The 27896-nt window shown below is 43.8% G+C and overlaps 1 protein-coding gene across 7 annotated transcripts; it reads right to left on the bottom strand.

Moving 5' to 3' along the window:
- Positions 1-117: 117 nt before the first annotated feature.
- fam49al (family with sequence similarity 49 member A, like) lies at positions 118-27896 on the bottom strand. 7 transcript variants are annotated; one of them, XM_058618819.1, is made up of 12 exons: positions 27546-27896; positions 14373-14463; positions 9905-9984; positions 6792-6913; positions 6186-6291; positions 3427-3563; positions 3263-3340; positions 2318-2434; positions 1565-1644; positions 1153-1279; positions 314-384; positions 118-213 (listed from the first exon to the last, which is right to left on the bottom strand). In XM_058618819.1, the coding sequence occupies exons 3-12, from the start codon at positions 9975-9977 to the stop codon at positions 150-152; spliced, it is 975 nt and encodes a 324-aa protein (XP_058474802.1). In that variant the 5' UTR covers positions 9978-9984; positions 14373-14463; positions 27546-27896; the 3' UTR covers positions 118-149. The 7 variants fall into 7 exon arrangements, with proteins under 7 accessions (XP_058474802.1, XP_058474807.1, XP_058474805.1 ...); XM_058618824.1 differs by lacking the exon at positions 9905-9984 and adding an exon at positions 10652-10731 and having other exon boundaries at positions 27546-27895; XM_058618822.1 differs by lacking the exon at positions 14373-14463.

Raw genomic sequence — 27896 nt, 5'->3', positions numbered from 1 at the left:
GTTCGTAACCTGGACATTATTTTCTTTGTTCATTGTAAACAAACGGGTTTAACAGCCACTGGTGTTTGTTTCCTCCTCTTCTTCTTCCCCCACTCCTGCAAGTGCACTCCTCCTCCTCCTCATCTCCCACTCGCTCTCTCCTCTTCTTCTCATTGCAGGAGGGCCCTGATTTGTTTGGAGGTGCTGTCATCGTTTAGATGCCGTGTCGTATACCTGAGGAAGGAGGTGACAGAGGGAGAGAGAGAGATGGGTTGAAATCAGAAAGCTTTTGCGGTCTGTGCTGTGTGGCCCACCTGCACACACTCATACACACCTCAGTGCGTTCAGAAGTCCCTCCACGCTGTTGGACGGTTGCTCTTTCAGCACTTTGATGCAGCCCTTCATCTGCCGGACATTACAAAAACAATACAGGGTGTTACAGAAAAGACACTCGTCTCAAATCCACAGTAGCCTCACGTACAGTGATGTCTTTGTGAGGTTCAGAAAGGCCAGAAACTCTAGTAAAACCATTCTTATGATCACGAAACACAGTTAAAAGACCAAATCAATCCAACCAGCGGGTGTGGAAACCACTGACACATTTGTGTTGCGATATCTGGCGGAAAAATCACTCTTAGATATTGTCAGACATGGACATGCACATAACTCTGACAACGTAAGTGCCCTTTATGAAAATCATTTATTTATATATATATATATATATGTATTTTTAATGAGGCCCACAGCGTCGATTCCTAATTCATCTTGCAATGTCTACACCTACGAACCACCTACAACAACTTGGCGATTCTGAATCAGGAACAAAACCACTTTGGCTGAATATTCGTAAAAGACGTCAGACCATAACATTAGAGTCTGAGACATATTTTTTAATCATTTGAAAACGCAAAACGATTTCACTGAACCTTCAAAAGAAAAATAACGGAAGAGAAAAACATGTTTAGTGAATTTTGTGACTGCCCACAATTGTCTTGTGATCACTTTTGGGTTCTTAACACCAGCACTTCAGTAATATACAGTTGTTTATCAAGTATTAAAATGCATTTAGGCATAAAATGAAACATGAAACCTCGACACAGAAGCCCAGATAAATATAATAATATATTCTCAACTCTGTGGCTGCACTTTATTCCTCTGTGCATGTGTACTCACATCAATTTTGGACGTCTTGGCGAAAGCGCCGACGGGATGAACGTGGTCATAGAGGATGATGACGCCCACCATCACTCTCATACAGAACAGCATGGTGTCTGTGTTGGTGAACCGACAGCGGTACTCTCTGATTCAGAGGACAAACGAGACACAAGAGAGACACAAGTTTAGTTAGCGATGACTTACATCGAGAGAGAGAGAAAAAAAAAAAAATGTAATTTAGTTTGAAGGATGCGGTCAATCTCTTAATTCACTGGATTAGCGAGCCAGTCTATTGAATTAGCCCCTCAAACTTGAGAAGTAGTCTTTTGTGTTCACTTAAAACCGCGGCTTCTGAGCTCTGAAAGGGGAAGACGAGAGGAAAAGGAGATTGGAGGAGGAGGAGGAGGAAGGGAAGGGAGGAAGTACTCACGGGGTCTCCAACATGACACGACACACACAGGCCATGGTGCTCAGACAGTCTGTGGTGTCCTCAATGGGCAAGGTCTTATTCTGAAGGTTGGGAGGAACGAAAAGAGGAATCAGCACACAAAGGGACTTTCAACGTTTAACACACAAAGCACTAAGTGTACCCTACGAGGGCCTTTCTGCACGGAGTTTGCATGTTCTCCCCCTGTGTGCGTGGGTTTGCTCCCGGTTCTCCGGTTTCCTCCCACAGTCCAAAAACATGCAGATTTGGGGATTAGACAAATTGGACACAGGCTGAAATTGACCGTAGGTGTGAGTGTGAGTGTGAGTGTGGATGTTCATTTGACAGATAGATATTTGAATAATCCTTTACAGGAAATGACAGTGCCACAACAGCTTCAAGACAAACACATTTCCTCAGATAACTTCCCTACTTAATAAGTTATTGACTGGTGATCTGTCCATCCGCCTTTCGCCCTATGTCAGCTGGGATTGGCACCAGCGACCCTCATGTGGAGAGGCAGAATATGAGTGAATGAGTGAGTGAGTAAGCTCTAACAATGTCCTCTGAAGATTTAGTACAGAAGGAGTAAAATGTTCCACCACAAGGTGGAGACAGAACACATCGACAGGTGTGAGTAAGATAATCAGGGCCTGGAGAGTGACTTTGCTTAAAGGCAATCATGACACAGCATAAAAACATTTGACACACGAGTTGATGACACAGCAAACTCTTGCAGGCGCTGACGTACTGTACCTCGGAAACAAACTTGGTGGTGGCGTTGCTCAGAGTCTTCAGCATCGGTGTTGCTTCAGCGTAGAACAGAGACATGCGGTTGGCCATCTCGTTGTTGACCTCATTCTCCGCCTCCAGCTGTGTGACAGTACAAAGCGGAGGATCACTGACCCGTGAGACCGACACTCGCGTCGTCCAGTTTTTGTAAAACGAGATTATGATGATGGAGCTAACTGGTGCAACTTGAGTGACGTGTTAAATGTTGAATGATCTGATGTGTGGCATAGATTAAAGGTCTAGTGTGTAATATTTTGTGCAATATGCCTCTTATATGAAGTTTGGTCAAGGCCTTGCTTTACTGAGACTGTCGCCTTGTGCCCTAAACCAGCCGGCGTTTGCATTTCCAAGCCAACGTTTAGTTTATTTATTTCATTCATTCACTGGCAAAAGGAAAGATTGATTTAAAATAACACACCATTTCCTTATTCTAAATGAAAGGGAGCAGAAAGAAGAATTAATCTTCTTAAATCTGCCCCTCCGTCACAATAAATACTTTACAAAGAGCATCATGTCTCCAACAAAAAACACAAGCAAACAAACAGAACAATCATAAAGCAGCAAATAAGGAGAACTACAATGACCGCAGGCTGCCACAGCCTTCATTATATTTCTTTATCATACTTGTTTTATTTATTACTTTTCATCTGACACTGAAATTAGATTCTTTGGTTAACTTCTTTAGATTGTTCTGTAAACTGACACCTTTCACAGAAATCAGTTTAGTCCTAAATCTCGCTGACAGAGTCGGGAAAGGGAGGGTCTAACGCACGAGTCCTCCATGTTGTCACAGTTGGCATTAGATGTCTCTAATTCTTATATGTTGGACATTTAAAGAATATGCCTAAGCCTCTCTTCATGCTCCCAACACAAACAGACAGATCCTCATCTTTTTGTCCAAGGCCTCACCTGCTGGTTGTTCAGCCTGTTCCTGCTTATGGTCCTCCTGTAATAGCTGAAGTCATTCTGAATGGCTGGGTTTGTCATCTGCATGGTGAGAGAAGAGAATATTGTGATTGTTCAACACAGTACGCAGAGCACCAGTGCGCGCAGGCTGTCATTTCCACCTTCACCTTTAGTTCATCAAAGCTGAGCGTGAAATGAAGGATCTCAGCGAACTGTTTGGCCAGGGCCTGCTCTCTCTCCAGATGCTGCATGGGAGCATATGGCGGGCTCGTCAGTGCCTCCAGCAGGCTGCGCAGGGCGTTCTCTGTGAACACACATTCAATGAGTCATTATATGTTTTATTCCCCTCTCTCTTAATCTGGAATCGGCGCGTCATACTCTCTGACACTCCCGGGTTTAGACAGCTGTAATTGTCTCTAATCTGGTCTGAATCAGGCGCTTCTTTCGTCTCAGCGGCTTGGAAAGCAGAAATGAAACAACAGGAGGATTTGAATCAGTGGCTTATAAACAGATGGTTCAATGGATTCCTGGATACCTGTCAGTCCACCATTTAAGTGCAAACATTTATATGTCCAGAATTTAATACCTAACATTTAGACCGCGCAATCTATAGAGATCTGATGGGGTTACTAATGTCTGACTTTTTTCTTTTGAGACTTACAGTGTCCAGTTCCAACTGATTTCTCTCCAGAGCCAAAAAAGCTTTTCCGTTTTTGCCCCAAATATGCAGTTTCCCTTTGTTGCGATGTAGTAGATCACACTACTAAATGTTCCCATGCACAGCAACGTAGTGCTGAATTCTCTAGATTATATTGAGAGCCTTCATCTCAAGCTCAAAATGTCAGTATGTGCAACAAGCAACATGGACGAAAGAACCTCTTTAACCCGGGTGGCCTGCTTGATGACCAGATATCCATCTCTGACCGCGCTGCATCTGTTTGTCTCACTTCAGACAACGTCAGAAAAATCAGGCCTTACTTCTGCTAAGGATGCAGAATGCAGCTTCCCAGCTGGTCTTTAAACAACCTTAAATCTGGGTCTGCACCCTCATACTTGAACTCTACTATTCCGGCTCACGCTCTGCGTGTCGACCAGTGAACGCTGTCTCGCACACAAGACCATCTCAGTCCAGGCTGCTCTTATTAGTGGAACAAGCTCCCTTACGCTATCAGAGCAGCAGAGTCTCTCTCTCTCTCTCTTCAATAAACTCTTGAAGACTCTTTCGAGAACACCTTCTCTAACAGCACTAACCTAACTCGTCGTGAGCTATTTCTGTCCTTTCCGCCTAGAACTTAACTAGCGCTTATTAGTTCTGTCCTCCTGACGGTTTCCCACTGCGCCCTGATCGCAGTCTCTCATTGTACTGCAATTTTTAATGAACGTCGTCTATTATATTGTAACCTTAATAAGTTGGTACGTTGCTTTGGGTAAAAGTGTAAGACGGCTTATAACACAATCCTTTATTTGTCCCACAATAGGGACTAACTAATGTATTTCACATCAGCCTCAGCTATACTTTGTTTGTGTACTAATCAGAGAACGTAGGGCAGTAGATGGTATAGAAAGGCCAGTATTGTTATTGCACCATTACTACATTAGCAAGAGAGGGAGAGAGCGACTTGCTTGAGTTGTCTTATAACGTAACGGTGTCCTTTTTCCACTTGCTTTCTCTTCCTCTCTTCTCTTTATTCCTGAACTTTTCTAAGGTTAGCGCTCGATGACGATGGACTTATCGATCACTTCCACTCTACAGGACAAGCAGATGTTCGTTGCACTTAGCCTTGCTAACAAATCGGAGAGGCTGTGTGTAGCAGCAACGCCTCAGAAGAACGCTCTTCAGAGGCCTCATCCCTTCCTCTGCATTAAAAATGCATCAGGGCCTTCTATAAATACAGCACCGGCGCGTTTCATGTGAAGGGCCCGGGCAGAAGCCTCACTCGTCCTCCTGCTGCTGTTTGCACAGACCACTGACTGATTCCTGAGGGGACAAACTGACCGTTTGAATAAAGAGCCCCTGCAGCTTTTTGTTTACTTTACACACGACCCTTTGACCTCTTATTCCCCCCCCTTTGATCACACATATAAATCAAAAAAGTGGTAGTTTCGACCTGTTTTCTTAAGGTAAGGAGACGTCTGCCACACAGTAGTTGTTCTTTATCTCACATCAGTGCTGATTCATTACCATGAATCAATCGTTAACCGTGTTTGTACGGTAAGCCGAGAACACTGTCCACGAGATCCCCGTCTCTCTCTCTCTCTCTCTCTCTCTCTCTCTCTCTCTTCACTCTGTCGCTTTCTCCCAGTGCTGAGGAAACCATGTACCACTGTTTCCGTAGCAACGGCTGCCTGGCTGCTAGGTCAGGATGCTGCGGAGATGGCTGAGAGCACATCGTGTATGTTTAGAAGTAAGTGTATGCTGCTGCTGCTGCTGCTGCTGCTGCTGCTGCTGCTGCTGCTGCTGCTGCTGCTGCTGCTGCGTGTAAAAGCACAGACGTGCTCCGTGAGAACGCGGGGGTGGAGCTGCACCGATGGTGTGACATGAGCTTTGTGCCACATTTGTAATGTGCATACATTAAAATGAACCTGTCATTGACTGCACATGAAAAAAAAAGAGGACCCCGTCTTCTAGTTTCAAAAAGTAAAGCTCAGGAAGTAGGACGGAAATAGCAGTTAGCCGCCTGGGGGCGACGCCACCAGCTGCTAAAAGAACTTCAATTTATTACCATCTCATATCCTGCAACTCTTGATTAATAAAATATCTTTCACACCTATGAAAGTGTAACCTTAGCCTCCTTTGATACCTGACGGCAAATAGACTAAATTTAGGTCTTGGTATATCATTTCAGATTATACCAGACTGGCAGTATTCCCACCAGAGATATCCAACACATGTCTCCATCGACTGTGTGATAATGTCCAGACTCACCCAGGCGAAGGGAGAACTCGTAGAACCGCTTCAGCTTGGCCACTAGGGGGCAGACTGCATTCCAGGCCTTCTCCTGCAGAGCGAGGTCGCCCGGGTTCTGGATGGCCTGCAGGCGGAAAACACAGATGTTACTATCCTCCGTTTCTGAAAGTGTTTTTTTTTTTTTCTTCATCACTTTGGTGAAACATCTTCAATTCATTCAGGTTTCATAACTCCCCAGTCCATATTTAAATGATTTCGCTGGAGCAAAACTTGAGGCCTCATAGTGTTTTATTAAATATCATTTATCGGAAAAAGCTGATTTTGTTTAGTGAGATTAGGCTAAACAATGACTTCAGAAATTCTCTGCCAGTGCACGTTAAAAAAAGGAGGCAAGGAGAGGAAACAGTCCGTACTGTAACGGACGGTCATCAAGACCAGCGCACTGTAGTTTACAAACACACAGTATGCAGGTATCCATGACAACACTGCTGTCTAAATTGGGTGCATATTTCATGTTGCATCACTCAGAAACTTTGCCCTGCCGGGCGACGTGTTATTTCCCTGTGCTGTGGCTCGTCCAGTATATTGAAGTTCAGCATTTATTGGCTGCTTCTCTGTGCTCACTTCTCGTATCTCCTGGCCCGCGCCATTATAGGACTGCAGCTCGGCAAGGATCCCATGAGCCTCCTCCAGCACGGCGCTGACCTGGTTCCAAACGGCTGTCTCTGCCTCTGTGGGCTGGGCATCTAGGAGGGGAGGGAAGAAGGAGGAGGAGGAGGAGGAGGGGAAAGTACAGATGGAGAGGAAAGAGGAACAGAGCGGGCAAAGATAGGGAGAGGGGAAGTGAGAGTGTAACGTGGACATGACAACGTTTGGCGGGAAGTGGCAGAGAAGGGGGAAGAGGAAGGGTAGAGATCGGCACAAGTGAGAGGAGAAGGAGGTTAATGATGAAGGAAGAGCTGAAAAGTCGACATCCTAGAGGACATCCAGATAAAAGCATCAGATAAGCGATGACTACATTCGGCCGTGTTGCAGCTGTACACATTTAAGTCCAACATCATTTCATATATGATCCAGTTTCTGGGGTTCATATTAGGAGCCACACGGTGTCGCACAGGAAAGGTTTGATTGCAGTGTGTGGTCACACAGTTTTGACTGAGCCAGTTTCACTTTCACTTCAGGTTATCATTTGAATGAGGATGTTGCCTCAGATAGTTTAATTTTAGACGGTTTCCCGGTGTCCCGGTGTCCCGGTGCGGTTGCATTGCACTGTAATTGTCCGCTCAGCAGAGATTTACTCAGGCCTGGACAGGTGTAATTGTGCCGTCAGACTGATGTTAAATCAAATCCATCGTTTTCTCACTCCCTAATCCCCCCGCTGCACTTCTCCGAATGTGTGTAGAGACACTTTTTTTTTCTCACCCTCGGGGGTTTAAATCGTGCGAAATGTTAAAACAAACAAACAGCAGGGAGGACAACCTCGAGGCATGTTCACTCTCTCTGTTCTACACTGAGCAACCGCTCGCACACTTTTTTTTTTTTGCTGCAGGACGTCGCACAGTCAGAGTCCTGCGTTGTTTGCTCTGGGATTTAAAAGGCACGATATATGGAATATGTTGTCTTCAGTCTTTATCGTGTTTGGTTTGCTTTTTTTTTTTTTTAGCAATCCAGCTCGATGTGTGACTCATGTATAAATTGGGAGTGGGAGTTCTCCCACAGAGTTCTCTGCAAGAGGCAGCACTGCTCACATGTAGAGGTAGTAATAGTTGCCCACTGAGGAGCACTCTTAGCAGTTTTAGTCGTGGCCGCTCCCCAATGACAACAACGACGTCGTAAACAACCGCACGTTATGTTTACTAGATGTCAATTAAGAGAAGCTAAGGTACATTTCCTTTTAAAGTGTCCTTTGGGAACGAGCGCGTCGAGAAATAGATCACCTTCTCGTTGAGGTAGATCAGAAAACTGGTGATAATCTGATAATCATAACATGAGCATGGAGGCTGGAGACAGCTGAAATGATTGGACTGAAGGAGGGAACATCTGTCCCTGTACAAAGGTGTTTTTCCTCATGTAGTGACTTTACTTTGATTATGTCTTTGACAGCTTTTGCCGTAGTACAACATCCCAAAAGTGACACCCGGGGACGTCAGTGTGGATTCTGAGGATTTGAAACATTGGACCAGAGTAGTTTGAATCAAACTGAGCTGTGTGACAGAGGTGGCTCCGGGGGTGAGAACGAGAGCTCACAGATGGCTGAGTCGGACATGTCCCACTTGCTTTTGAACTCATGTGAATGAATCGCGAGCATAATAAAGGGGGGGGGGAATTCATCTCATGTGACAGCTGATGTCTCTTGCCAGCAGTGAGCGCTCCCTCTCCCACTGTAACATACGGCACAGTCAGTGGAGGAGGCAGAGGAAGCCAGCTGTCAAAGAGGAAGAATATGTTGGAATAACCTGCAAAATGTCTCCTTCTTAACAGCCCATTTAGTCATTTTAATTGTCAGTCTTAAAATCTTCTCCTTTTTTTTTTAGCTATTCAAATAATGCACACGTTCATATTCATGTTTTTATTTTACATTTTAAGTATCTTGTTCACTGACACCAGCGCCCACATCAACAATGTCTGTCAGTTGCATGATAGTCATGCATACAAGCACGTTTTAAACATAAATGCTAGTGCCACTGCCGTGCATAAACATACCTGAGGGATTCATGTTTTGATTTTAAACATACATGTCGTAGGGACTGGGGATCCTTTAAGCCATCTGTGGCTTAGATTTAAAGGGGTTGTTCTCCCCGTTCTCCCAGATCTCTTTCTCGGACAAAGTGCCCCCAGCTCCGGCTGACATCCCGTCATCATTACTTTTGCAATATTAACAACTCTCGCTACAGTTAGTGCGTTCGTTGTGACGGACACTGCTCTGCTGACCTCCGACAGCTACCTGCAGCACCGAGTGTCCGGCCCACTCACCATCAAGCGTAGAAGGTGATGTGTGTCCAAACTTTTGACGGCTGTCTTTACTGCACACACACGAGTCAGCTGTAACCATTAAGTTAGGGCTAATATAACTCGTTTTGCCTAGAGTTTGACATGCTGAAGATTTTAAAACATGCACTAAATTAAATGAACTGTTAAAAGGGGACACAGTGCAAAGTTTGGAACTCACGTAGTAGGGAAAATGAGAAAAAGGGGGGTCAATCATCAACCTCTCGATCTCTCTGTCAGTTTCCCTCTCACACCCACACACAGGTTATTTAGTGCTGCACACACACAGACTCACAGGTCAGAAACACAATAGAGGATGAGGAGATGAGGAGGTGGCGGGATGACGACAGACGCTTTTGTTCGTCATCCCTGTGCAACAGAAACCCACGCAGAACTGGCATTCACCGTCTACTTTTCCTCCGTTTTTTGTTTTTTGCATTGTTGTCACAGTGTCACCAGCTTTTGTGCTTCTGTCTGCGTCTAATAAGACGTGGTGCGTGTACACAAGACCATTTTAGAAAGAAGCCAAATGACTTTCAAATGCCAGTCCCTGCAGCGTGGTTCACAATCTAAACAGGAGGGTGAGGAAGAGAAGCACCGAGGATGGGAGAAAAGGGTAAATCAGGACGTAAAAATGGCACAGTGATCGGCTATGATTGATGGGATGAGGAGAGGGAAAAGCAAAGGCAACATAGAGAGAAAGGGATAACTCAAACCAAAACAAAAACAAAAGAAGCGGATGGTCTCACGTTCAAAGTCAAGGAAAACTATTGGGCCATGCTCAAGTTCGGCGCAAGCCAGCACTTTCAGGAGGTTTCCCATGAGCCCCCTGGAACAGAGAGAGGGGAGAAGTCTGTGGGTGATGAAAGGACAGGTGTCAGGGGTTGTGCGCACGTGGATGTGTGTGTGTGTGTGTGTGTGGTGTTTGAGAGTTGAAGGTGTCTGTGGGCGGGGACTGGCTGATGCTGATGCTGGGATGACATGATGGAAGTATGTCCTGGGTGAAGAATGGCAACATGAACACAGAACTCCTGTAATCCCACTCTTTTAGACGGATTAATTACCTGTTTTATTGACAACAGTCAGTTATACAATTCCAATATGAATCATACATATAAAAATGTATTCCTCTTTTTCAGTCTTGTTCAGTAGAAAAATGAAATGTCACATATGGATCTTTAAGTCATTTGTTTCATGTTCTTTATGTTCTTGTGACATTATATAAGAGCTGAAATGTTGTTTTAGAGCTACTTACTACTACAGATGCAGTACATATATATATTTATATATACAAAGCAGTGAGAGTGGGACTACAGAGCGACTGATAATGACAAACCACACCCACAACAGCACTCCATCACAACACCGTCATCTCACATCCACATATTATACCTCGCCTTGTCCACACCCAGCAGCCACCTCCCCGTGAACACCTCGGCCCCACGTCAAGCACACAGACACGTACAGGACGTGCACACCACCAGCTGCTCACTTACTTTCAAAGTCCAGGAAAAAATGTGGACAGTTCTCTAAGTCCTTGCCAAGGACCTTAATGAGGTTCCCCATGGCTGGCGACCTGGACAGGAGGAAACAACAAAATGCATACAGTACGCAAAAAACCTGGCAACCCGCATGCAAATACACTGCATGCACATGGAGAACACAGCAGGCTGTGATCGTGTCTGATCTGCACTGGTCTAATTAACCCATCTCCCCCTCTGTGTCTGAGCAGGACGACGGTCCAGAGCAAAGTCAGACATTCCACTCGTAAATGACACTGATCACAGTTTGTATCCAATACACAGCGCATGTTGTGTATTCAATTAGAGACGAGCTAAGTCCAGTCGTGAATCATTTAGCGCACTCACTGGGAGTCACTAGACCTGGGCAATGGTTTTTAATCTATTTATATTACTATAGTAACCCAATAAAAGCCTGCTACGTACAGGCTACTCCGTCCTAATGCTCTGCGCGCACAGCAGTCTATGTGCTTCATGGCGAGCCTTTTGTATTTCATACCCACAGGCCAGATGCCGGAGCTATATGAAACCAATGATGCGAGCTTCATTAGATTATAGTGTAGGTCAGCGGGGTAAACAGGTCTGCACACACACACAAGTATTCATATAACATATAACCTATAACACAACGTTGGTGTTGTTCAGAAGGAGATCAGGTCAGTTTTCCCTGGTTTATCTTTTCCAGCTCAGGTCGTGGAGACGACTGTTGTTCAAAGTAGGGTTGGACAGGAACACAGATTCAGGTTTTTGAGTAAATACTCACACAATAGCGATTTTTAGGGCTGAACAATTTAGGCAAAGTGGTGTGATCGCAATGTTTCTGCCAGATATTGCAATTGATTCACAATAAGATTCGTAAGTGAAACTTCACTTCAATAGTAATAGCTAAACCACGTGAGATTGTATATGCAATGATATTACATGCCTCCACCATATATGAATTAAATAAGAAACTCATTGCAATTAAAAAAACCCTGGATCAAATATACGTGTAGAAGGAGAACCTTTGCCATTTTAATTTGGAATTTGCTTGCTGCTGGTCGCTGTAATGTACAGGTCTACGTCTATGTGTCGTCTATAGTTCCATGAATCTGCATAAATCATGCAAAAACACAAGTGGATTCCAATATTTACAGACGGCTCACTCCTAAATCATCATCGACGCCCCTCTCGAGAACAGAGGGGCGTCAGTCACGGATGTTACAGAGCTGCCGAGTTTCACTTCCTCCTCTGTGCCCTCTCTGTGTGTGTGTGTGTGTGTGTGTGTGTGTGTGTGTGCGCTTTGTAAAGCTCGCAGCAGAGGCCAATCAGAGGCAAGTTAGATTTACAGCCAGCATTAGCATGTTTACGAGACGCCACACTCCTGCAAAGAAGAGAGGGAGAGAGAGAGAGAAAAAAAGAAGTCTTCTCCACATTACATTACTCAGCAAGAATGGGCGTTGCATTGCAGCACTGAGGTGCAGATAAAGAAGGGATGGAGTTACAGTCGCCCGCCGCTGAGACAGCTCGCTGATGTTCTCCATCTGAAGTGGCTGTTTCTGTTTCAGAAGCGTACGGCACTGACTGTATTATATGTCTATCTCCGAGATGAGTTGAGAGGCTAAGAGAGAGAGGAGAGGGGGGCGGGGGGGAGAGAGCTGAATGCCGAGTCACTGCTGTAACCTTTCAGTCCAAAGATAAAACACACCCTGACTTTTAGACCACCTGCTCCCCCACCACTGAACTATGAATCTATGAACAACACGCATGACGATCTTCAGCCACGACAAGGTGAACGCAAAGACAACATCGCGGTGAATTTCACACCCGAGGCTTATATGAAGCAGTGAAAGCTTTCTGACATGAGGAAAAGTGTGTGTGTGTGTGTCAGAGGTAGCCGCACTCCCACACACACCAGCACACATCCACTGGGTTCAGAGCAGCATGTGGTCCATGCAGAGAGCAGAGCTCGGCTGATGGTTGCCAGGATACTGTTGGCCTGGTGATATCGGCTGCTCGTTTCAGCAAAGAGGAGGAGAACAAAATATAAAAAAAAATCCAGCTTACTCACACACGTTTACATTATTGTTTGTCACAATAATGTATCGATTTTTGCTCCTCAATAATCAGTCGAAAACAACACACACACATACACAAGTTTGCAACCAGGAAAGGAACCAGCCAGCGGCAGTCTTCTTACCCTCTTCTCCTATGAGTGCTACACCGCTTCCTTTTCCCTCAGATCCTCTCCTCCTCTCTGTCCTCGTCCCTTTGCGGCCTGCTTTGTGAAATTGCTGCGGTGGGTAAATCCCAGGTGACCTCGGCTCTGCACAGTATCTGGAGTCCCACGGTGGCACTGGTCGTCGCGCTCGCCGCGTTTCTGGGGGCTGATATTAACTTCTGCTCTCGATCTGTCTCACTGCGCGTCTCACTGTGCATCTCTGTCCACTTCACACTTCTCTTTTTCAGTAATCTATTTAAAGGCGTGTGGTTTTCTCTATTTGCTTTGTGTGCAAGATGCGGCGCTTTGTTTTGGTAGGAGAGGACACCCTGCTGAGTGAGTATGTTGGCTTTAAAAGCACACAGTATGTTCACGGTATTTTATGCCCTCGACCACTGGCTCCATTGTCCTGATATGTCTGAGTTTTTTTTTATCAATTCGTACCCAAATCAAGAAAACTCCTCTCTTTTTGTCGCCAACGACAGAACTGCTTCCTCAAAATGATCCCTGCTCGCGCTCCTCTCCACCTCACTTCTCTATTTCACCACTAACCAGCTCCTTCCTGGCTCCTCTGGCCTTTTCTTGTCACAGCACATTTCTGTCACAGCTCCATTCAGTCTCACTGGTGGCCCCGACTCGAAGTGGCTCGATGAAAACAGTAAAAATGTAAACACAGACCGGCTCCGTAATCTACATAAGCCACTGTGTGTACACAACCCCGGCTTTGGTCATTAGGACGTGGTGTCCTGTGAATTAGGAAGTGCGTTGGGTGATCACTGGCTGCAGATTCTGCTTCATGCAAACACCTGCAGTGTATGCACTCAGCCAGCAGGGCAGAGTGGAGCAAAGTGCTTCTCTTATGCAACTGTGCAGCACACAGCTCTCATCTGTAGTCCAGCAAGAGAACCCCAAACCAAAGGCCTCCTCGAGTCTTAATAAAGACACAGCTCGGCTCCCACATGGCGGCTGAAAAGCAAACCTGGTCCGATCAGTGAGCGGGTCTGGCCAGACCTTCGCGACTCCTTTCAGCTTTCCCTGAAAGCGTCTTCCTGTTGTAGGTCAGGAGCTTCATCAGTGTGGATTCAGTGAGCACAGAAGCGACACCCCTTTGCCAAATTGAACCTCTATTAAATGACCAATAACACCATCTAAACTCCCACCATCTGTGTCTCTTCGTCTCCACATCCGACGACAATGATCTCTCTGTCCGTCATACTGTGTATTCACAGGCCTGTGAATCAAACCTATACAGCAGCTGTACTGTACACACAGCTTGCAGCACATGCACTCATCTTTGTTCTCCACCCACCACTGTTTCCTTACTCCAAAATTGTCTATCCGTCTCTTCGCCTCCCAACTCGTCCATATGGCGTTCCTCTAGCATATCCTTATTTTTCAGCTGCTGCTCTATTTGAATAGAGCAGGGTTTTTTTTGGGGGGGTAATCTGCATTTTTCCACTCTTCCTTTTTTTTTTTTTTTTTTTTTCCCATTCCTACCTTCGCTTGTGTTTATCCCTCTGGAACACTTCACTGCATCAACCAGGGCTTGTCAGCTCCACGCAGTGGTTACAGCATCAGCACCCTCCACCTGACAGCGAGAGAGAGAGACACACACACACACACAGAGAAAGAGAGAGAGGTGAATTTACATAAACCTCATCTTCCACGTGGTGTCGAGAGAAGCGTTGGTGTTGATTTGAGAATGCGCCGAGTCAGCAAGGGCACGGACGAGCGTGTTCGGACAAACAAAGTAGCACAAAGGGCAAATAAATGCAAGAAGTGAAGAACTAAAAATACCAAAAGGCTAATTTTAGATGAGGATATTGTTTCCCCCTGAGCTGGAACTGCAGCCAAACTTAACCCATCCACCTTTAGCCTGTTGCTACATCTAATCAGTCTATAATGACGACTCTGGGTCTCGTTGAATGACAGACACGGTTCTCTAAGTAACCCTGTCACACTATTATTATTATTTTCTGAATATGATCCGTTTACTTCAGGCAGATGTTATAGAATAATAATAGTGTATGTGTGTGTGTTATCGTCTTCTTTTCTTTTAGGGCAGACGTAATATTTATCTTTTTTTTAATGTAGATTCTGTGAATTCATGTCCTTTGTTGTGCAACAGTACACATGCATAGACATATACATTTCCTGCAGCTGTAGCACTTCTACCCAAGAAACATTTCCCTGTGGGGACAATAAAGTATATTAGATTTGATGAATGCCTCCCTGTTCAGAACAATCTGGAACCAGGTCTGTCATGGCCTTCTTTTTTTGGACATTTATTCTGTTTTTTTGTTTTCGTATTTGTTTTCATAAACCTTGGACTCTCGGTTCTTTGTTCCTGGTTTTATTTGTAGTTCTTCCCAGTTCACCCTGTGTAGTTTTACTTCCTGTCCTGTTTTCCCCTTCTCTGATGATCACCTGCCTTTCGCCTGTGTTCAATAACCCCGAGTGTTTTCAGTCTCGGTGCTCCTCAGTGTCTAGGGTGACAGTGACCAAAATAACAGAGTTGCTTCTGTACGTAAACTGACAGCTGCTGTAAAAGTCTCGCGGTCGTCGTGATGCTTTCAAGTATGATCTTGAAACATCAGCATGGAAATTGATTAAGCCACTTTCACTGCTATTTTAAGGCTGAGTGACGTCATGTGAGCCCTGAGGTCACTGGAGTCATAAGTAGTTGGACACACAGGATTTTTACTGTGGCCTCAGTTTACAATGGACAGTATTACCTCCCTAATAAATACAGTAATCCCATAGTAAAATGGACAGAGCTTGTTAGACTTACAACTGCAGCTTTGTCTCCTACTCGCCGCCTCCTGTAACTATTAACACTGCTGCTGCTGCCCTTGCATCATCGAATCTCATCAGGAGAGTGTGTGTGTGTGTGTGTGTGTGTATGTGTTAACGCGAGTGAGGCGGGGGCCTTTGAAGAATAGTTGCCAGGGAAACAGCCTCTTTCTCTCATGGAAACACATTGATGGGTACTGTTATCAAATGAAGGGATGTATGTATGGATGGACTGCGTGTGTGAAACAACACCGGCATGGATGCATAGTCAAATAGATAAATAAACATGTTCGTTTGGAATTTATTTATTTGTTTATGCATCGTCCACTCCTGTCATAAAATATTGTCTTTGTTACAGAGGGAGATTTGATTTGATTACATGTTCTATTCAGGTAAACTGCTTATTGACTCTTTCCTCTCTGTCAAAGAGCGAAAGACAAGCATTTAAATTGAACATCGAGAGGTCAAGAGAGGTTAATCGTGAACTGCATCTTCACCCTTGATGTTTTGACCTAAGGTGAACTCTCTCTCACCAGTTTAAGGTCCAAGTGAACACGCGTCGTGTTTATCCTCCCGTGTCTTTATGCCGCACGCGTTGCTGTTGTTTTCAGGCAGAGAAAGACAAAACAAACCCCAGCAGCTGTTGTCACAACTATTAATGCTTTTTACCAAATCAAATTAAGCACAGGCGTCTCGTTTTGCTCTAGCTTCAGGGGCCTGACTTCACATTTTGACAGATTATATTTTCAAATCTCTTAATTAGTTGAGTGCTTTCGTTTGCCTCTTGAGCTCTATACGCCACCTGTTTGCTTTCTCTGGTCCAAACTGGTTATACACTCCCATGTAGTCCACCCTGCATTTAGCTTTGTATTACTAGAATAGGGCTAGTATTTTTGAAAAACTGTGCTTCCCAACCTCAGTTTCCCCTGAGTTGAGAAATATCTTCATTCTTTTTTTTGTTACGTGTCCACCAGTGACACTTGGGGGAAACTGATGTTGGGAAGCACAATTTTTCAAAAATACTACCCCTATACTATACAAAGCTAAATGCAAATCGGTGAAGTATTCCTTTAACTACAAATGCGCCAAAAACCAAGCGCTACATACTGTACTGTAAGAAAATAAGCAAGGCACTAGATAAATAAACAGTCAATCTTCCTCATTTTGTCACTTTGAATGTCAGAAATAAAGGTGTCCACATTTCCTGTAACTAAAACCCACAGTTGAGAAGGCTAATGTTTGGGATTTTTTCTCAATAGTTAAATCAAGAAATGATTTGACTGATGGTTGCAGGGCGACCTAACTGTTGTTTCTTTAAAAAAATTTAATTATTTTCATGAGGTGGAAAAGTGAAGATATTTACATCAGGGGTCACAGCAGCTCTATCTTTACATGTTTTGGGTTTTGATGCTAACTGAAGGCTACGTATGTCATCCAGCACACTTAGACCGGAAGGATGAGGTGAGGGATATTATTATTATATAACTGCCACATGCAAATTTACCAATAAATACATTTTATACACTAAAAATGAAAAAAAGCAAGAAAAAAAGCAGTAACTCTCTCTCAAACTCTCTCATGCATGTAGAGAAGATCTGACTTTCATAATCAATAAACCACTACTGTCAACTCATTTGCCCTGTATGAAAACTTCAGAATTTCCGGTTTTGCTGAATCAGTTTTCATTTGTTTTGTTTCACAGCTCAATGAACACAGAGTTAATATCATATCCCTGAAAATGAATCGATGCCATTCCAGGAAGAATTTGATCTTGGCATGAATCAGTGTCATACTAATCAAATAAGGAGTCTACTCTGTCGCAGCCTCAGAGCAAACGGTGTAACAAAAGAAAAGGAAAAAAAGGAGTCCAGCTGGCATAAGGTCCCTGTCTTTGAATGTACAGTAGCCGCTCTTACAGTGACCGCAGGGCCGACGGTGAAGCGCTCATTAGGTCAGAGGGGCCAAAAAAAGACCATTGTGTGCAGACATCTGTCTGTTTTATTGAAAGTTAGACGGACTCATCTCACGTTACTTCTGCTGACCCAACAGGTCTTTTCTATTGTTGATTCATTCTATTCTCGCTCTGCCTCTTTTCCATTTTTCGTAACCTTTAGCCCACTCTCTCTCCACCCCCTGTTCACTCCAAGCTCCTCTTTTATCTGTAGCCGTTCATTCACTCTTCTTCACGACTCTCACCCTTTTGACCTCTTCCCCTGTTACTGTCCTTTATATGCTACCTCTCCCCTTTCCTTTATCCTTCCCTGTATTGTCCCCCTTAATGTAGAGATGAGTGCAGGGAGCTGCGTGGCCGCTCCTCGAGTGTGTTTTAAGAAAAAGCAGCGGAAAAGAGGGCGAGTGTAAAGCGAACAACTGTAAACACCCAGCAAAGGAAAGGAAAGGAAAGGAATCTGCATCAACACAGAGCCAATTGGAGGATTAAAGTGAGAGATGGCAGTGTCAGACCCAGCAACACAATCACTAAAGATTGACTTCCAATTCCAAGATTGACTTCCTCAGGGCCACACACACACACACACGTTTTTGTGTAGCAGTCATAGTGAGGTCTTAACCCATAAACGGCCCCTTTTTAAAGTCCTCACTTCTCACAAAATGTCTTGTAAAAGAGTTTTGGTCCCGACAAAGATGTGTGTGAAGAACACGCGTTTCTAGGATACTGCATTGCCTTCCGTTAACCCTAACCAGTCAATGCCTAAACCCTAACCTTACCCTAACCACTTAACAGTTCCTCAGACATTAGTTTCTGCCTCATTCGAACCAGGTTTTGGTCTCCACGAGGACATCTTGTCATGACAAGGTCATAGTTTACGGCAGAGAAGGTCCTACAAAGATGACTAATACAAGTTCACACACACACACACACACACACACACACACACAGATGCCATCATTCCTTGCTGAGATGAGGATGGAAGGTGAATAAGAGCGAGGGATGGAGGCAGAGAGCAAAAGAAAAACGGAAGGAAGATGTTACGATTCTCCTGCATCACCCCTCCCCCCCTCTCTCTTTCTCTTTCTCTCTCTCTCACACACACACACACATACACACTGGCTGGCTGAGTCTGCGTACGATGCCTTATTAAAGAGAAATTGCAAATGAGCATTGTTATTCTGTGCTGCATGGCTGACAAGGAGGGAGGATAGTGAGAGACAGAGAGAGAGCATGGCATCTTTACCTGGTTCTTTAGAATCAGTTCATTAAATGGAAAATACTGTATATTATGTCATTTTTCAAATACAACACAGAACTGGGCCAGTAGCAGGGGGATTTGATGCTTATTTTGGATAAAACCAAACTCTTAAGTTGTTTTACATAGAGGTTTATATATATCTATATATCTATATATAGATATAGATATATATATACGTACATATGCATATTTTTGGATTTGTTCTATATATGACCCTGTTTGTAAAGGTGTTGTAATGTAAGCAATTATTGGTGATATAACTGATTTTAGTGCATTGATTCTTTATTTTTCAGCCAAAGAAAATACATTTAAATGTAAGTAATACTGGAAACACCAAATATGCTTCAGTGGATAGATGGCTGTAAAGAGAGATCTTGTTATTTTTATTTGCGGTATACACAATGCCACTTAGCTGCTATCAAACGGAGTTCTATAGGACTTTAGGGGTACACGTAGTCGCAGAGGCTCTGCGATGCGTTTATGTGCATTTTTGCATAAGCCCCTGCTGTCTGCAAACAAAGAAAGATGTACTAACGTGCTCAGTGGTCGTGCAGACAGTCACTCTTTGTCCCTGCCTACACAGTGATTTTTTTATGGGTCAGGCCATGTGTATATGATGTGCTTTCACAACTCAAGTTCAGCTCGTTACGATGAAAATAAAATTGATTTAGTGTGTTATCGAAGTGTGAATGTGCAGCATGCAGATGCTCCTGAATACAGAAGGGCATATTTTAGGGTTAGGGTAAGGGTTAAGGTTAGAGTGAGTGTGTGTGTGTGTGTGTGTGTGTGCACGCACTATAAAACAGTACATAAAGTCAGTTTGAGGCTCCCTGGTGTCTTGCTGCCTTACAGCGCTCCCCTCTCCTTCAACTCTCCTTCACTCTTTCCATCCATTTATTGTCTGTCTGCCTGTTTGAGTGTTTGTCTATTACCTAGCCTATACTCCGTCGCCTGCATGCACATCAACCAGTGTCCTCTGCATTAAACATTAAAGAGAAGTAAAGTTCCCCTGACACACAACCTCTTCCAGTTAATCTCTCAGGAGCTGTGTTACAACTCCACAGGACAAATAATTTTCTATTTTTTTTTTTTTTTGCTTTTGTCTTTTTGCCCTTGTTTTGGTTGGTTGTTGAGATACAGACATCAAACGCAAGTGAGGGTGTTTTTTAACAAGACCGACTACTGTATAAATGATGTCGTCATGAGAGTGACAGAGAGAGAGAGAGTGAATCCAAGCTCTACTCACGCTGCTGTGAAACGACATGAGATTTGAATAATTGTAAAAAAACTAATCGGTCAGAGTGGGTCAGAGGACCTCAGCTGAGGAGATGGTTGGTCAAAGTGCTGTAGGTGGAATTGGAATTAAGAGTAGAGCATCAATTTCCTGTGCCAGTGCTAGAAAAATGGCCACTACAATGGGCAACGTAAATATGCACCGTCACTGCAGCTTCACAGGCGGCTGTAACTTAACTCACTCAAATTAGAGGAGTTCTTAAAAGTGAGAAAACTTAATTATAGAGCATAGAACAAAAGTCACAATTTACAGAGTGCTACTTCGATCTAGGGTAGAATTAGGTCAGGGCATGTGTCTCAATCGCTCAGCCACAGAGAACGAATGAATGACCTCTGACCTCAGTGTGACCCAGAATCTATATTCAGCTTTGTGTGTCGAAGTTGTCCCCCCCCCCCCTGCATACCTTGAGGACCTGGTGTGTCCTTGACAGAGGCAGTGCACCATGTGCACACTGTGCTGCAGTGAGGAGGATGCTGTGATACACTACTCCCTGTCCCACTGGGAGGGGATGGATGGCAGCAGCAGCAGCAGCAGCAGCAGCAGCAGCTCTCGCATATAGGAAGCTGGTTGTGATGTAAGGTATAGGCTTAAACAGAAGTGGAGAGAATTATATTGATTGAACATGACAAGAATGAACTAAAAAGGAGACATTTTGGTACAGTATGTGTTGGTTTCTTTTGTTGTTTGATGGAAAATGATTTATATATACAGTGGATAAATCCTCACCGTCTCAATCTGAAGTCATTAGTGAGCATATGTGTGTTTGAGTGTGTATAGACTACAGTGTGCATAGACTACAGTAGAGTCTGAATCCACAGTTTCACAATCTTGATCAAACACTCGACACAAATGCGGTTGCCAGCATCCTCCTTGTGTGCCCGTGGCAGATCTGGCATATGCACATGTGACCAAACACACACACACACATGCATAAATAGATGTGCATGTGTGTAAAGTGTAAAGTGGTGAGACTGAAACAGGTGAATATTCACTAAACCCGAGCCTGCATGGTTAGGTTTTCACTCCCATGTGGCAGTAAAACAAACCCGAGACATTTACATGTTTTGTTTTGCCAAGTTTTTTGATGAGTCAATTTCACAAAAGTATCCCTTGTGATTCTAGCCAGGAATTCTAGCCAGTTTTTTGCAATCTGCAACACAGCAACTATTGTCAAGTGAACAATTGTTTTTAGCATAATGCTCATTTTAAGGAAAAATGACAGAACTATAGTTAGTTAACTGAAGAGTTACCCCTGTATGAACCAAAACAGAGGATGTCATGTTTTTTTTATACAGCAAGACATTTCCTGAAACAAGCGTCTACATCGAGGTGTCCAACTCAGTTATAGAGGGGGACAAAATTTAAAACTGTGTCTAATTTAAAGGGTCAGACTATAGGTCAAATAATACAAAATTCGGAACCAAGTAAGCTTATAGATTAACTAAGATACAAATGTGTATCTTAGCTGTATTTGCTATACTAATATTCAAAAGGCGAGGGAGCAAAATACAAATGATATACCACCCCTCTGGTTGTTTTCAATAGTCCACATTTAATTTGTTTATTTCTTTTACAGGCGAGGTCACATGATGTGTGGTAATGATACGTGTGTCAGCGGAAGAGGAGGGAATATGTAACATATTATCTCTCCAGCCAAATACAATTGTATGGCGGGACAGAGTTTGACACATGTAGCAAAACCCATGCACACATAATATGACTCATCTCACACCTCTTGCAAAAGCAGTGAATGACATCAACAACTATATAATCACCTCTAAACATTCCAAATTTTCAAATTCCATTCTCGTTCTTGCCTGGAGATAATGATTCTCTTGTCAAAACACCAGTGGACTGTGGCGTCAACATTTTCACCATTGAGCCGTTTATCCCAACAGCTGTAAACATACAAATGAATCAGTTCCACGCGCTTGCTTTTGTATGTTTTGTTGTGCGAAGGCTTAAAAAAAGGGTTAACATCCTCTAAACCCTTCAGATATTGTTCCTGCGGGAGTGTTGAGGGATTTATATTTAGTATAGTATGTGTAGTGACTTGTAGTTTTGCTTGACTAACGTTCGTAAAAGACTCGACTCATCTTATTTTTCTCAAATACTGAGTGGGTTAACGTCACCATTTGTTTTTCAAACATGGACAAAACAAAGTGTCTGCTTTCGCGGCCTTGTGTGCAAACCTGGCAACCGAGCGACACCGACACCACGACGTGAAATTTCATTCGACACTTGCCAAATACCACAAAGGCAGATATGACAGGAAGTCAGTTGGTTGCTATTTTAATCCAACACTAGTTAACATTAATGGGTCAAAAGCTGGTTACGAAACCGGCTGAGGTTTTTTGGCCTATTTGAAATGCATTTCCATGGTTGAATGTTGGCCTAACGTCAGTACTGGAGTTGCATTTATGTTTATTATATATATTTTTTTTTGTCAACAATTCAGTTGTGTGGGAGTAACACAGTGTTGCTGTGACTGACTAAACTCAAACAGTTCAAAATCTTTTTTAAATAAGCATTTTTAAATGTGGAATACCTGGGAAATCATCTCGATATGACTCGATTTGGTTCTAGACTAACTTCAGACTTGCTTGTGACTTGCAAATGTGTGACTTTCGCCCATTTCTGGTAAACAGAGATAAGCAACACGCACACATTTCACATATCATATCGTCTTAAAGGAATACTTTTGTGCTAAATTTGAATTTAGCTTTGTATTACTAGAATAGGCACTGTAGTATTTTTTTAGCTTAACTGTTAGCAAAGATGGCGGACACTGTTTACATTCTGGGAATGAGGTCCCGTCCCCCTACGAGTGGGTCTAAAAAGTGAGGAATTAGCGTTTGCAGTTTCAAGCTTCAGACCAAGTGTCACTGGTGGGAACATAACAAAAAAAAAAATGTTTCAAAAATACTACCCCTATTCTAGCTAAATGCAAATACCCGGTATTCCTCTAACAAAACACCCCTTGACATTCATTCATTCATCTCTCTGAGGCAAAGTTCCTGTCCACTTTAAGTGTGTATTCATCTTGAGCCTAATCAAACACTTGCTTACAGTATATTATCTGTGCAGTGATTAAAAGAGCTGGAGCCTTGATTGAGTTAACGACGCTAACTGCATCTTTTGCCTCTTCGCTAATTGTGATTCAGCTCTTCCTCCTCTTCTCCCTCTCTGCTCTCCTCATCCTTTCATCGGCCAAAAAGAACTTCACCTTCACGCTGAATTGGCTATCATTGACCTTAAATATGACCTTGAAAAGCTTGAAGTTCATAAAGGGGCAGATTTGAGGTCATATGATCACATCCATGAAGTCCTTCTTATGTTTTATTTAGAAGCGGGAGAGGATTTCTGTGTGTCATATCACACTTACTCTGCTTCACAAGGATCACAACAAGGATGATGACAGGGTTTAATAGTACTTTTCAGTGGGTTCTACAAGTGACACGATCATATCAGATTTTGGCTTCTTTGTCGTTGAGCATTAAATCACACCATCTTGTTAATCTATTGTTTTTCCCACTTCAAATATGTTAAATTAAAGAATCCCACTGTTCAAAACTTGCTAGTCATGACTTTTGATCAAGTGTTGAGTTCAGTTTCCTTGTCTCTTTAAAACAAGAGGACTAGAGAGGTGGAGAATATCTATAATTTAACACGTTTGTTTTAAAATGCATGAAAATCTGTCAAGAACATTTTATATTTAACTAGAATTAAAAAGATTCAATTTATACTTTTTATATTTGAGATATTTAAGATATAAGTAAGCCTGTGCTTGATGGGTTAGTCCACCCTGTGGTCCATTAACAGGATCATCTCTGCTCTAAGTGTAATCCCTGATTCCTGACAACAGTGGATTAAAAACCACAAGATTACCAGGTAGAGATGGATCACATCTAAAATGTATAAATGATTTAAGCCCCGAGTCTGACCCGAGCCTCTAAATGCCAAATTATAAAGAAAAACAAACTCGCGGACAAGCTGAAGAGACAGATGTTTGAGTGACAGATGTTGTTGCTGGACAAATGGCTCGGCCAGTCAATGAGATTAGAAGTGTGGAGATGAAACATGGATTTTCAGGCAGTTTGGAGGAAACCAGCTGTGCCACATATGGAGGATGTTGTGTTTTAATTAGGCTTAAAGCAAAATGGTTGTCCCTGTGCCTCATAATGCAAATCTGTCTCATAAGCTCCTCTAGAAAAGTAGAAGAGAGAAATAATCTGCCATGAAATAACTCAAGCATTCAAAATCGGCGTGTGCAGATGATCAAAGATGGTTTATGGTTAAATGCTAAGCTATTTGCCAAATGAAGTCATTTCAGAAAGATATTTAAATATTGGTAATACACAGAAAAGGGCGCCCGTAGTTTATATAATGACTTTTCACACCAGGCATTCCTATTATCACTCTGGCATTCCTATTAGAATCCTTAGTGTCAAAGTGTTTTGACAAAACACTTTTCCAGACACAAAACCATTCCACTGTGGAATAAACTGCACACATCTCAAGTGTCACTCTTCTGCCGCGGAGTGTCCGCCGAGGTTGCGGTGTCCTCAGCGACGTCTAGTCCACTGCAGGCTGAAGGAGACGATTACGCGCCATTACACCCGATGTGCGGCGCGGACAGTGGCCTCCTCAAAAGCGACAAATGGTTCGAAAAGCGGCAAACAAGACAAACGTCTCCGTTCTCTTCTCTCCTAACAGTCGCGTACACCATTTTCTATTCTCAGTCCTCCCAATGTGTAATAACTGGGGCCACAAGGTTACAGACATCTGTAATGGGAAATGCTTGTCATCACGTCAAACGTAGGTGTGTGTAGGTGTGAGCTGTGGGTAATTGCTGTGATAATGTGAACACAGCTCCGTTTGACTGTATATTGTTGAGGAGTATAATGGAACACAAGAGGCGATGCATATGGGGACGTTACATTAGGTGAGAGTGTAGAAGACAACCCCCATACCTGTCCTCTGCCCATGTCAAACCTGATAAGCCCAACGTATGCTAAAGCAGCCTAATAAGATCCTGCTACACCTATGGACAGAGGAAATGAGACATTGTGAGACACACGGCGCGCTAATCCTCCGCAAGACAGCAGGGTAGAGTGATTGTGCAGCACTGGAAGACACCGCCACATGCTGTCAACACCATTTTGCAGTGAACATTTTGACTGGATGAGGGAGAAGGAAGTGACAGAACGTACCGAGGTGATGGAGGCTGATTGGAGCGGCCGAGAAGGAGAGGATGAGCAATGAATTAATGAACGTTTAACCTAACGATGGAGCGAGGGGAAGGAAGAGAGGGAAGAAACGGGGAGAGATGCTGACGGACAGTAGGAGAGAGAGAGAGAGAGAGAGAGAGAGAGAGGGGGTTGAGAGACAAAGAGTGGCAGGGAAGGAGCGAGGAGAGAGAAGGAAATGCAGACGAGCATGTTTCTATGGGCGCACAGGAAAGATTTGGGGTGAGGGAATCTTGCATCATCACGACGAGCCAATGAAACGGCCCGGTTAAAATGTTCTAAGGGAGTGTCCTAGCAACAGCGGAGTAAATACCATAGGAGCCACCATTCCATCTCAGACCGGGGGGAGAAAAACAACCTCTGCACACACACACAAATAATGATTAAAGCAATCATGAACTAGACCATGAACATCAATGCAGCTTACTTTGAATTCATATATGTAAATGGGTTATATACATTATTCTAACTCATCACCATACAGAGGACATTTCAACCTCCATACAGTGGGTTTAAATGTGTAATGCTTTATAATAAGAAGCTAAACTATTTTTTTTATTAGCTACATTAACTATAAATATGTGTGCAATTACTAATAAATGCTATAGATGTGTGTTTAATGTGCATATGAGTCTATGCACTATACATATATTGATTTTTTTTAAAAAGCTAAATTAGCTGATTTCCGATGCACAAAAATTAAATACATGTGTACATGTATGTTCAGTCAGTATTGTGCCTTCACAGAGGGGAGGATGACACATACAAGCTCAAGTGTGTGTGTGTGTGTGTGTGTGTGTGTGTGTGTGTGCGTGTGCATGTGCGTATGTTTGTGTGATGAAAAGTCAACATGGCAGCAAATCATCACTTAATCTACTCATATGGATTAAGGCCAGAGTCATAGATTACATGAAGGATTGTCTGGGACCAGATCTGTCAATTACACACCTCCTCTCTCTCCTCTCTCTTTCTCTTTATCTCCTCTTCCTCACCTGAACACACACACACACACACACACGCACTCTCTCAAAGTACTTTCACTTTCTATACCTTTTTATTCAACCATGCACTGGATGGTTTTTCATCCTCTCTCCCCGCTGCACTCACAAAGACCTGCAGAGTCACATAGTAGGAAGCTGGTTTCTTCTTTCCTTCTCTTGCTCTAACAACCTCATGTACCCCCTTTTCCTGCTCCAGATCTCAAAAGACTTATCCCACATTCATTCATCCCTCCATTCAGCTTTTTCCCGCCCTCCCTCTCTCCCCCCTTTGCTTCCCACCCCCCTGTTTTTTACTCTTGTCTCATGCGCCCACTCCTCCTGATCAGCAGTGCAATCTGGGGCTATTGTTTTTATCAGGCTGTTAGCAGAGACGGCTTCCACACACACACACACACACACACATTCACACGTTCACACGCGCACCACAAACACCCACCTCACTGTGCAGCCTGCTGCACCTTTTGTACAGACACGAGCAATTTCTGATGTAATGTGTGTGTGTTTGTGTTAAAAGAAATGGTCGGTATGACCGACATGCAATTTACCCACAGAGCACTCGAGCACATCCGTGTGACGTATGGATCCATGAGCATGTACGATGCTTTTAATTCATATGTGTCGCTAAAAAGTACAGAATATGGATAAAAAAGCGTCGGCTGGATTCCTGCTGATACACAGTGGAGTGTGTGTGTGTGTGTGTGTGTTTGGCAGTGGCAGTGGCAGTGACCGTTCTGCTCTGCAGTGAAAAAAAGAACTGGTCCCAGTTGACCAGCCCCATGGATTTGATGTGGCTGGGCCAAATTCATCGCTCCCTCCACTTTACCCCGCAGGATCCTGAGCCACACAGGTCCTTCACATCCACTCCATCCGCCTACAGGCAAATCGCACCACTGAAATCACCGTTCAACCACCAGCCGCCTCCATCTACAGTCTAACACCCCACACATCCATCTTCCATCCTCTCCTCCTCAGCCTTTCTCCAGCTCGCAGCATCTTTTTGTATGGGTGGGACTATCCAGACCCCGTCCTTCTATCAGTGCTACAACGATGGACAGACTTTTAATTAAACGATAAGAAAAGAAGAAAAGGGAGGAGAGAAAAAAAAAAGTGTTGGCTCAGCTTACCGGCTGGGCGTACAGGAGAGGAGGATGATACCTCTGACTCTGCTCTTCCTTTCCGTCCTGCTCTCTGGACCGAGGTGTAGCACGGATGGATGCGGGGAACAAAAGAGAGGGACAAAAGGCAAGGGAGTGCAGACCCTGCCGAGTGGAGGCTCGTGAAAGAATGAGAGAAGGAGGATGTAAAAAAAAAAGAGAGAGAGGGGGGAAATGTCTCTATGTCGCTTTTCTCGCTCTTCCTCTGTGAAGATCCTTTATTCTTGTGAGCCAGAGGGCTGTGGATTCACCTAAACACTCACCACACGCACTGCCTCACGCCACACAGCCCTCCCTCTTCCTCTCTCTCTCTCTCCCCCT

This window comes from Solea solea, chromosome 20, assembly GCF_958295425.1.
Source record: "Solea solea chromosome 20, fSolSol10.1, whole genome shotgun sequence".
Taxonomy (NCBI): domain Eukaryota; kingdom Metazoa; phylum Chordata; class Actinopteri; order Pleuronectiformes; family Soleidae; genus Solea; species Solea solea.
Note: the sequence above shows the minus strand (reverse complement) of the source record. Positions and strands in the feature narration are given on the sequence as shown.

What these genes read in the sequence shown, in the direction of transcription:
- fam49al (XM_058618819.1), bottom strand. Translation starts at nt 9,977, where the DNA reads ATGGGAAACCTCCTGAAAGTGCTGGCTTGCGCCGAACTTGAGCATGGC. An exon ending in AGTTTTCCTTGACTTTGAAC is followed by an intron (nt 6,914 to 9,904) that starts GTGAGACCATCC and finishes CTCCCCTCCTAG; the next exon opens with ATGCCCAGCCCACAGAGGCA. An exon ending in CGTGTCATGTTGGAGACCCC is followed by an intron (nt 1,280 to 1,564) that starts GTGAGTACTTCC and finishes CCTCTGAATCAG; the next exon opens with AGAGTACCGCTGTCGGTTCA.